At 40.4% G+C, this 12,388-nt stretch overlaps 1 protein-coding gene across 1 annotated transcript in view; it reads right to left on the bottom strand.

Annotated features, from left to right (window-relative positions):
- Positions 1-254: 254 nt before the first annotated feature.
- The window catches only part of LOC122940056 (gastrula zinc finger protein XlCGF26.1-like), a 33,588-nt gene continuing 21,454 nt past the window's right edge, over positions 255-12,388 (bottom strand). The window contains exon 7 of the mRNA XM_044296375.1: positions 255-2,743. Coding sequence (XP_044152310.1) covers positions 1,455-2,743 — 1,289 coding nt within the window. The 3' untranslated portion in view covers positions 255-1,454. The remainder of the gene's footprint in view (positions 2,744-12,388) is intronic.

The raw sequence follows: 12,388 nt of genomic DNA, 5'->3' as shown, positions 1-12,388 counted from the left end.
CCTAGCATCACCTATGTACTTATACTACCTGCACTCCCTATACAATAGTACATAGGTACTGCAGGTAGTATGAGTACATAGGGGATGCTAGGAATAGCAGTACATAGGACTACTACTTCTAGCATTACCTATGTACTTATACTACCTGCAGTCCTTATGTACTATTACATAGGGAGTGCAGGTAGTATAAGTACATAGGGGATGCCTGGAGTAGTAGTCCTAGGTACTACTACTCCTAGCATCACCTATGTACTTATAACATACAGCTCCTATGTATAAGTACATAGGAGCTGCTTATATTTTATTTTTCTATTGTTGCACAAAAAATAAATTAAAAAAAGAACTTTATACTCACCTTCAATGGCGTCCTGCCTTCTCCCTCGTAGGCTGGAGCAAAGAAGCAAATAGGAAGCTGCGAAACCAGCTCCTTCTATATCCCAGCACCAGCGCATACCGGAAAACTAGATTCGGCGACGCGGCTATTTCCGGAACACTTGGTACTGGATCCGGCATTAATACATCTCAATAGAAAGTAATGACGGATCTGGCAAGTGCAGCATTGTTCCGGTATTTTGGCCGAAAAAAGAACGGATTGCTTTCCATTCAGAATGCATTAGGACAAAACGGATGCGTTCTTTTCCGGTATTGAGACCCTTTACCGGATTTCTATATCGGAAAATAATAACGCTAGTGTGAAAGTACCCTTAGAAATATTGAGAAACAGTGCCCTAGGGGTTTCCGAGGTAAATTGAGTTTCTTTGGCAGTTAATAAAAGCCCTACAAAGCAATGGCAAAAAAGAAAAGACCTCCTTTGTGTGATGACATGTAATATCTGGATCTCATGCGGATCCACATATGGCGGGATTCTGTTGCAAGGGGATGTTCACACAGCAGCTTTTTTAGCTTTCAGTGGAATTTGTTGTGGATTCTGTGCTAAAAGGCCGCCAGCAGCAACACAGGGTCTGCCTGCCATTGTTTTCAATGGGAGTCCAAACTGCTGCTGATGGGGCCACAATTTATTGTGGCAATCACATTAAGAATGGATGTCTGTTTTTGGACAGTCACAGCCATAAACCACAACCTTCAGTTGAAAACAAAGGGAGGCAGAATCCCACCCGCCTGTTGGTTTTTTGACAGGGAATCCACACCACATTCTTCCTGCAAAAAGGGGGCCTAAGACAATTTTCTGATGTTTAACTACATGAGTCCAGACCTGAATAATCAAAACATATACCGAATTCCTATATATTTTATGGTAAAGATTACAGAAAATGTGTTACTTTAGATATTATGTATTTTAGAATGATCTATTCTGGGTATAACATACAAGTCGAATGTAGATTTTGCCACTAAATGAAACACATGAAACCTTTTTAGGTGCACCTACACAGGATCGTGCAACTATTCACATCAGTCTATATTATCTTATGGTCACCCTCTGAAGATGAAAATGACTATTCCCCTGGATGAGTTCTTAGATGCTTAATAAGGCCTGCTTTCTGGGAAAAATCTTTCCCACATTCCAGACATGAAAATGGTTTCTCCCCAGTATGAGTTCTTAGATGTGTTATAAGGCCTGCTTTCTGAGCAAAATCTTTACCACATTCGAAACATAAAAATGGTTTCTCGCCAGTATGAGTTCTTTGATGTGCACTGAGGCCTGCTTTCTGGGTAAAACTTTTCTCACATTCCGAACATGAATACGGTTTCTCTCCAGTGTGAGTTCTTTGATGTGCGATAAGGCCTGCTTTCTGGGAAAAACTTTTCTTACATTCAAGACATTTAAAGATCTTTTCCCCTGTGTGAATTGTTAGATGTGCAATGAGACCTGCTTTCTGGGCAAAACCTTTCCCGCATTCCGAACATGAATATGGTTTCTCCTCTGAGTGACTTTTCTGATGTTCAACAAGGTCAGATTTTTGTCTAATACATTTCCTGCACTCCAAACATGACAGCTGATTCTCCACTTTGTGACTTATCTGATGGTGGACTAGTTTTGACTTCTCAGTAAAATGTTCTCCACATTCTGAACATGAACAAGGCTTCTGACCTGCGTGTCTTCTCTTATGTTTAACAAGATCTAACTTCTTGGTGAAACATTTCTCACAGTCTAAACATGCAAATGACTTCTCTCTCAAGTGAAGTTTTTGGTGCTCAATTAATTTAGATTTTTTACATTTACCACATTCTGAACATGAAAACAGCTTCTTTTTAATGAGACTTCTCTGAAGGTGAATTAGTCTTGATTTGTCAGTAAACTCTTTTCCATGTTTGCTACTTGAAAACAGCTTCTCTCCTTTGTGAAATTTCTGGTGCTTAATAAGCACCGGTTTGTGGAAAAAACATTTGCCACATGTGGAGCATGTAAACTGTATCTTTTCTGTGTAAACTTTATGAATTCTCTGATGTGATTTCTGGTAAAATGGTTTGCTACATAGTGAACATGAACATTTCTTCACAGCTTTATGAATCACCAGATGATTAAAAGAACCAGTTTTCCTACATTCAGAAGACTGGAGTAAAGCAATGTCTGCCAGTGTCCTCTGAATAAGAACATGAGCTTCCTGTGTAAAATGTTTCTCCAAGTCTGATCTTAGTAATTCAGGCTCATTGTGTTCTGTAGTTATATCTGATATTTGAGGAAACAAATCTCTGCTATTGTGTCTTGGATTAAATATTTGTTTAACAGTATTTTCTCCTGGAGAATCCTCCATGATATCCGTCACTTCACTGCTGTAGCGATCTGCCAGAAATAAAAGATATATTTTTTTTAAATTATTTTATTTATATCAAGAAAAATGACAGTCATATAAAATACATTAAGCATCTCATTGCTCAAAATAACCCCTCTCACAGGGCAGCTGCCATATAAATAATATCAAGAACATATACCCCATGAGCAAGGATCCCATAATCCTTCTGGTGGAGCGAGGAAAAGGAGAAAAAAATATATATATCTACCACAGAGACCATATTTTGAACCATACTTCTAACTTATTTTTGGAAGTGTATCTAATCTTTTCATATGCCTTCACTTTATTAACCAGGCTGAGACAGTTGTTTGATATCTGGAGCAGATCTAGCCATCTACCCACGTGCAATGATCACTCTAGCCACCATAAAAAAACATTGCTCTATATCCCCTAATATAGCAACTTATTTTTAACAGCTCCATATACTCCCTGCCAAAATACCTGAACATATCGTCAGTGCCAGCAAAGATGCATAAAGTCGACAAACTCGTGGTCCCCCCTAGGGCAACCCGAGTTTGGCCTCCCATGCATCCTTGCTATTCGAGCAGGAGATAGATATAACCAGTGCACAAAATGAAACTGAATTACTGTATAATTAGCTTTAACACATTGCAATAGATCCTATCCCAATCTATCTGTGTCAATCCAGGAACTTCACATCTCCATCTCCCCCAACTAGGAAATGAGTCCCTGCATGCCAAGCCATGGTTCAATTCCCTATATGTGTGTGATAATTTAATCTTCCCCCTCTGTACCTTGGTCAAACTTTCTATTAATCTACTATGTTCTACTATAAATAATGAAGACTGACTTGTGAGGGTATAAGCAGAATATAATTGTCTATATCTGAACCAATCGATCCTGCATATACCTTCCAGGTGAGAAATCTCATCTAATGTAAGCATAACCCCATTTGTGAAATATAATTAATACCCGATTTTATCCAAAACTTATCTTGTGACATTTTCAAAAATTCACCAAAATTAACATTTCTCCATATTGGCGTAAAATCAAGTACAGCCATAACCCCTACTAACTTTCTTGTATAATCACATACTTTAGTGAGGAGGTTCACCATGGCACGGCATGCAGGTCCCCTCCTTTGCTTTAACTGCCCGGATTCCAACAAAACAAATATATCTTTATAACCTGAACTGCCAACCAAATCTTTCAGCACCGGGTCAAGCTGCCATTCCCTTAACTTTTGTAGCTGAGCAGCTAGGTAGTAACCTCTAAAAAAAACATACACCGAGCCTCCTGAACTCACAGAACAATGCAAGTATTTTAGTTTCATTCTGACTATTTTTCTCCCCCATATCAACTCATTTATTAACTAAGTCAATAAGTTAAAACGTACTATTGTCAATCCAAACTGGAGCAGCCATAAATTGATACAAAAGTTGAGGGTGTATGATCATTTTGAGAAGTGAAATTTTATCTGCCATTGATAAGGGCAGCTGAGACCAAATTACGATCTTATCTTTTATTTTTTTTTATTAACGGGTTTATATTAAGTAGAACACAACCATCTATAGAGGACGAGATTCTTATTCCCAAATACTCAAAAGACTCCTGTGGCCCCAGTATCCTCAGTCCCCCTATGTTAACCAACAGCATTTCATCCAGGGGCAACAGGATGGTCTTGTTCCAGTTAATCTCCAGCCCTGACATACCCCCGAACTCCTCAACACTATGAATAATATTTGGCAAGGTGTTCGGGGTATCATCCAAACAAAATAAAATGTCGTCAGCATATAAAGACGGCATATGTCATGGATCCCCCTAAAATGTTGTCAGCATATAAAGACAGCATATAAAGACACTTTGCCTACCCTGCCATCTTCTCCGAAACCTCTTATTGAGTCGTCTTGCCTGATCTTTAAGGCCAGAGGTTGTAAGAAAACGTTAAATAAATAATAAATATAATAATTTATATAGAAGTTATATAAATAAAAAAGATTTGTTTTAAATACTTTCTGTTGCTTCAAACACAAATAAGTAGAGATGGCTCTTCTAAAAAGTTGCCCCCTGTAAAATTTCTAATGCATAACTAAAGAACAAACAGAGTGACCTACGGTGAGTTTAAGATGCATTGAGGGGATATTATTAAGACTGGAGTTTCACACATCAGTCTCAGTGGGAAAAAAAGCACTAGGGTAAAATGAACCACATTTATTAAGAGGAAGGAGCCTGTTTAGGCGAAACGGCGTTGGGTGGAGGAGGCTGCAGGGTTGACGTGCCACACACAGTAGTACAGCGAACTTTCTGGTACTTATGCTTGGTCTTTCAGTCTTTCCAGTGCTCATATTCAAATTTTTTTTTTACTGGAAATACTTTAATGTGCTGGTGACAGTTTATGTATATTATACTACCTTTGCTGCTACTGGTGTGGCTCGCTGACTCTGCGGCCCCCTCTTCGTTTGTCCTCTCTTTGGGGAGTTTCCATTTGCTCCTAATTTTCACTGTTTGTTTTATGTGTTTTTGTCATATTTAATAAAGACATTACTATTTTCAATACGGAGGTTGTGTATACAGTTGCAAGAAAAAGTATGTGAACCCTTTGGAATGATATGAATTTCTGCACAAATTGGTCATAAAATGTGATCTGATCTTCATCTCAGTCACAACAATAGACAATCACAGTCTGCTTAAACTAATAGCACACAAAGAATTAAATGTTACCATGTTTTTATTGAACACACCATATAAACATTCACAGTGCAGGTGGAAAAAGTATGTGAACCCCTAGACTAATGACATCTCCAAGAGCTAATTGGAGTGAGGTGTCAGCCAACTGAAGTCCAATCAATGAGATGAGATTGGAGGTGTTGATTACAGCTGCCCTGCCCTATAAAAAACACACACCAGTTCTGGGTTTGCTTTTCACAAGAAGCATTGCCTGATGTGAATGATGCCTTGCAAAAAAGAGCTCTCAGAAGACCTACGATTAAGAATTGTTGACTTGCATAAAGCTGGAAAGGGTTATAAAAGTATCTCCAAAAGCCTTGCTGTTCATCAGTCCACGGTAAGACAAATTGTCTATAAATGGAGAAAGTTCAGCACTGCTGCTACTCTCCCTAGGAGTGGCCGTCCTGTAAAGATGACTGCAAGAGCACAGCACAGACTGCTCAATGAGGTGAAGAAGAATCCTAGAGTGTCAGCTAAAGACTTACAAAAGTCTCTGGCATATGCTAACATCCCTGTTAGCGAATCTACAATAGGTAAAACACTAAATAAGAATGGATTTCATGGGAGGATACCACAGAGGAAGCCACTGCTGTCCAAAAAAAAAAAAACCCATTGCTGCACGTTTACAGTTTGCACAAGAGCACCTGGATGTTCCACAGCAGTACTTGCAAAATATTCTGTGGACAGATGAAACCAAAGTTGAGTTGTTTGGAAGAAACACACAACACTATGTGTGGAGAAAAAGAGGCACAGCACACCAACATCAAAACCTCATCCCAACTGTGAAGTATGGTGGTGGGGGCATCATGGTTTGGGGGTGCTTTGCTGCGTCAGGGCCTGGACGGATTGCTATCATCGAAGGAAAAATGAATTCCCAAGTTTATCAAGACATTTTGCAGGAGAACTTAAGGCCATCTGTCCACCAGCTGAAGCTCAACAGAAGATGGGTGTTGCAACAGGACAACGACCCAAAGCATAGAAGTAAATCAACAACTGAATGGCTTAAACAGAAGAAAATACGCCTTCTGGAGTGGCCCAGTCAGAGTCCTGACCTCAACCCGATTGAGATGCTGTGGCATGACCTCAAGAAAGTGATTCACACCAGACATCCCAAGAATATTGCTGAACGGAAACAGTTCTGTAAAGAGGAATGGTCAAGAATTACTCCTGACCGTTGTGCACGTCTGATCTGCAACTACAGGAAATGTTTGGTTGAAGTTATTGCTGCCAAAACTGTTTCTCTTCCGTTCATTGGAGGACACAGGCTTGACCATTGGGGTATAGCTGTTGCCGCTAGGAGGCGGACACTAAGCACACAAAGTGTAAGCTCCTCCCCTTCAGCTATAAAATCCAAGGGTTAATTAAATCCAAGGGTTATTAAATCCAAGGGTTCACATACTTTTTCCACCTGCACTGTGAATGTTTGCATGGTGTGTTCAATAAAAACATGGTAACGGGACTTCCGGTTCCCGCGCCGACATGGAGAGACGGAGTTAACCTCAGCTCCATGCAGGTCGGTGTATAAATCAGCTAAAACCCCCATACATACCGGTGGAAACTCGGGAAAAACGAGCTTACCGTGTTGGTAAGAGCATATGGATCGCTATATCACTAACATGGGGACGAGAAACAAGACAAAATCTCAGAAGCTGGGAAAAGCTACAGCGCGGTAATTTGAGATAGCGGAGGAGGAATCTCTCCCGCCCGCACATCCTGATGAAATGGATGACCAGCGTTCACAAAAAGAAATTGAGTCTCAAGGGGAAGATCAGCAGGTTGACTATGTTCGACTGGGAATCGAGGTAGCGAATCGGATCCTACCCGACCTGCAAGAGTCCTTGGCAAGCACAGTGGGGCTGACACTTCAGTCACTACAAGCAGCCACAGCCGAACATGGCAAACGGCTAGATGGCGCCGAGCATAGAATCCAGACGCTAGAGGAAACTTACTCTGACCTCCGATTGAAACTGGAGAAAGTGGCGAGTGAGAATATCGCCCTTAAAATAAAAGTTGACGACCTGGAAAATCGGTCGCGTAGAAATAACTTGCGTAGCTTAGGCCTGCAAGAGTCAATCCCAGCACAAGATCTGGTTCATATCTGTGAACATGAAATCCCGAAAGCCTTGGGGCTGGATATTGCTTGTAAAGTCGAGAGAGCTCATCGTTTAGGCCCAGACCTGCGAGAGGGAACAGACCGTAATACTAAGGGGCCATCAGCGCTATCGAGAAGACCGAGGCCGGTCATAGTTAAATATCTGGACTTTACAGATAAAACAGCAATTTTGAGGCTGTTTAAACGCCAAAAGTCACCTCTGGAGTTGAGAGGTCACAAGATCCTAATCTTCGGTGATTATTCAGCGGAGGTCCAGAAGAAGAGGAGGGAATTCTCGTCTATATGCTCAGAGATGTATGAGAGGCGAATGAGATTTGCACTATTATATCCTGCAATACTTAAAGTTTTTCTCAATGATGGGACCGTTTCCACGTTTACGTCGGCTGAAGAAGCGAGACGCTGTTTGGAGTTGGACATCCCTGATCAAAGACCACTGGGTCGAAATCTACGCTCGGAGAGAAAAGAGGATGAAAGAGAAGCAAGCATCGAAAATGGCGCCTCCTATGCGGAAGCAGCTAAGAGAAGGCGGGATATGGTCCCTGGTGAAACCTGATGAAATGGTGACTGTTGTCATGCTTTAATTTTTAAGCCATATTATGGATAGTAATAGTAATAGATCTAGAATATTATCTAAGTTTGCCAACTTTGATAAGATGTTCTTCTAGTACATAGTTTACTGTTCTATGTAGGTTGTATTTCATACCAGCATTAATATAATATAATATGATATGTTATAGTATGGTACATTGCTGTCAGGTGGCATCGCTCCTGTCACTGAGAATTGTATGTCTTAATTTTGCAGTAAGTGCACTGACCAAGCATGTCGGAAAAAAGTGGAGTCTGTTGAAACCACAAATGAGGGTTAGAATAGAGAGAGGGGAGGATACTTCATACAGTTTAGGTGATAGTTTGAAGTCACTGTTATGTAGGGAGGGGAGGGGGAGTTGGGAAGGGGAGGGGGGTAAGGTTATTTCCATCTGGTTATATGCTATATCTTCGCATCCACATCTAGAACATGCGACAATTAGATCATGCGATTAGTCTCTTGGAATGTAAAGGGGCTTCGATCCCCTGAAAAACGCAATATGGTCCAGAAGCATCTAAAACGCTGTAAAGTGGATATTGCTATGCTGCAAGAAACCCACCTTGAAGAAATGGAATTTGTACGCATGAAAAAGATGTGGGTGGGAAAAGTATTGGGGTCATAAATCCTTGAATTGTAAGATTGTGCAGCATACGTCAGATGGAGAGGGGAGATGGCAAATAGCGATTATAGAATCCTCAGGTGAGGAAGCATGTTTGATTAACGTATATGCCCCTAATGGTGAAAATGCTCAGTTCTTTAACTCGCTTAGTTCTTCCATTGGAATGTCCCAGAAACACAATGTCATAATAGGGGGAGATATGAATACAGTCATGAATGAGGGTGAAGATAGGAAAACTGAGAAAAGTCAAAAACAAGGGAGAACAAGAAGAGTAAGGCCCCTTTCACACGAGTGTGACGGATTAGGTCCGGATGCGCTCAGGGTGCGTTCAGTGAAACTCGCACTATTTTGCAAGCAAGTTCAGTCAGTTTTGTCTGCGATTGCGTTCAGTCGTTCAGTTTTTTCCGCGCGGATGCAATGCGTTTGATGCGTTTTTCACGCGCGTGATAAAAAATGGAAGGTTTACAAACAACATCTCCTAGCAACCATCAATGAAAAACGCATCGCACCCGCACTTGCTTGCGGATGAAATGCGTTTTTCACGCAGCCCCATTCACTTCTATTGGGCCAGGGCTGCGTGAAAAACGCAGAATATAGAACATGCTGCGATTTTCACGCAACGCAGAACTGATGCGTGAAAAACAACGCTCATGTACACAGACCCATTGAAATGAATGGGTCAGGATTCAGTGCGGGTGCTATGCGTTCACGTCACGCATTGCACCTGCACGGAAAACTCGCTCGTGTGAAAGGGGCCTTAAAGCATTGGAAAACTTAGCGCAGGATAATGGCCTTATTGACCCCTGGAGAATTCGAAATCCTGAAGGTCGAGAATATACGTTCTATTCTGCGCCTAATAAGTCATGGTCTAGAATTGATTATTTTCTGATTTCTGCCAGGTTACTTGGAAGAGTCAGCAACTCAAAAATATTAGATTTAGTTATTTCTGACCATGCACCGATCCAATTAGATTTGAGGGATCAAATCTGTAAAGGTTCGGATTTTATATGGCGATTTCCATCTTTCCTGTGGGAAAATGAGAATTCTATAGATATGTTAAAGGAATGGCACATAGAATTTACAGCAGACAATGCACAGCATACAGACAACCCCATACTATTATGGGATACGGAAAAAGCGGTGTTGAGAGGTAGATTTATTTCCTATGTCCACAATCTAAAAGCAAAAACTCCCAGAAAATTGAGTGAGATCACAGACTCTCTGAGAGAGAAATATTCGACTTTTCTCATTAACCCCTCTGAACAACACAAACTAGATTGGGTAATGGCTAAAAAAAATTACGAGCTGTGGTATAGTAGATGGGAAAATATGTATAGAACTAAAAAGGAATCTAAATTATTTACATATGGGAATAAGTCTGGGAGACTTCTAGCTAGATTATCTAGAGCCCCAAGGGGTCCCATTTATATTCCCGCAGTTTCGGATGACCAAGGAATAAAACATAGTGACCCAGTTGAAGTCCTGGAGATCTTCAGGAAATATTATCAAAAACTGTATGAGGAGGATTCTAAGATTCAGGTACCTGTAACTAACTTATTAAAATCCTGGATAGTCAACTGGAGGAACTAAATAAAGCTATTTCTAAATAAAGCTATTTAGACATTGCAGGGACTGGTTGGCACAGACTTCCCATTACTCTAACACTAAACTTGAAGGGGAATTAGTCCAGGGTTGGGATTTAGGGGCGCTCTTGCACACTAAATTGGCTTCCCTACCAGTAAGTATTAAATCGGCAGTGACAGTGAGGGACACAATAATTACTTGGAAGGAGGTGAGGAAGTTGTATAACCTGTCCTTTCTAGCGTCTAAGTTTATGCCACTCTGGAATCATCATGATTTCGTAACAGGTAGCCAAAATAAATTATTTAATATCTGGAAAGATAAGGGTGTGAGGATGTTTAGACATACTCTTCACGACAAGGAGGCAAGGTATCTGACTTTTCAGGAATTTCAGGAGAAATTTGGGATCCCAAAGGGTCATGAACTTCAGTATTATCAGCTCATTCACTTTAGCAAAAGCAGATTGAGAGACGTTAGCCGGGAATATACAGCAAATAGATTTGATATCTTGCTTGGACAGACTGGAAGTAGGGTGACTCTGTCAGAAATATATAAGTATTTGAGAGATAGAGAGAATGATAAAACGTTTGGCCAATTATGTAGGGGGTGGAAGGCGTTATTAGGTGAAGAGGAGGACTGGAATGATAAAATTATGAATGGACTGAAACGAATTAGGAAGGCGGTTGCGTGTGAGGGATGGAGGGAGACGCAGTTAAAATTAATCCACAGAGCTATATACGCCTTTAACATCCCGGGCTCAAGTGATTATAAGGACAGACTGACCGCATGTCCTAAATGTGACGCTCCAAAGGCTATTCTTGATCATTGTATTTGGTTATGCCTAAAGGTCCAATTATTCTGCAAATGGGTCTTGTTGTGGGTTAAAGACACCTGGAAGTTGGTTCTGCCCTGTGATCCGGGAGTACTTCTAATCCATGTTTTTCCAGAAAATCTTAAGTTCCCTGGGTTAGTGGATGGAGCGTTGCTAGTGGCTCTAAAGTGCTTGTTGCGCAACTGGTTGTCTCCCCAAATACCGTCCGAAGCAGAATTTTAAAATCAAATGAGACACTTTCTTTTGATGGATCAACTTGAGGCAGAAGGGCATAAAAACTATAAATCCTCAGTTTTTTTAGAAAAGTGGAATATTTATATTTCCAAGTATCTGTCGGCAGAGGAAGTACACATGCTTATGAATAATTTCAAATTTACAGAATGGTACTTGATTAGGGACTTAAAAGGAACATTAGGGAATTTAAAGGTTGAATAGGGATCTGAAATGTTGAAAAGATGTCATTAAATAAACCAGAATAAGGAAGGCTAGCTGTAACCAGATGGAATAAGGGGTCTAAGGGTGGGGGGAGGGTAGGGGTCGAGGGATTTAACGCAACTAACACTTGAATATGTTAAATGGATATCTTGTGTATTTTTTTGTGCATTCATGACAACTGTACTTGTCAAAATTATCCATATGCTTCTTGATGTGTTATTCTGAAAATTGAATAAAAATTGTTTGAAAAAACCCCCAAAAAAAACATGGTAACATTTAATTCTTTGTGTTGTTATTAGTTTAAGCAGACTGTGATTGTCTATTGTTGCGACTTAAAATGTGATCTGATCTTCATCTATGACCAATTTGTGCAGAAATCTATATCATTCCAAAGGGTTCACATACTTTTTCTTGCAACTGTACTTGATATTGGTTATTGTGATTTAGCATTTAAAATGCCTCTGTTCATCAGATATTAGTATCCGAATTTTTGTTATTTGGTGATTTATTAAGAGGAGCAACTTCGGGCTGAGCAGGTGCAGATTTACACTGTAATTTACACCACTTTTTGGTGTAAATTATAGTAAATCCATCAGGCCATGAACTGTGCCCTGCTCAGTTATATAAATTTGGTAGGACACGTATCTGAATGTAGTTCTGATTCTCAAGTATATTAGAACAAAGATTTATAAGAAGAACATGGAGGAATGGAGGGAGGGGAAGGCAGGTCAGAGGGAGGGATGATAGTGAGCCGAGTTACAAGACTACTTCCAGTGCCAAC

This window comes from Bufo gargarizans, chromosome 6 (assembly GCF_014858855.1).
Source record: "Bufo gargarizans isolate SCDJY-AF-19 chromosome 6, ASM1485885v1, whole genome shotgun sequence".
NCBI lineage: Eukaryota > Metazoa > Chordata > Amphibia > Anura > Bufonidae > Bufo > Bufo gargarizans.
Note: the sequence above shows the minus strand (reverse complement) of the source record. Positions and strands in the feature narration are given on the sequence as shown.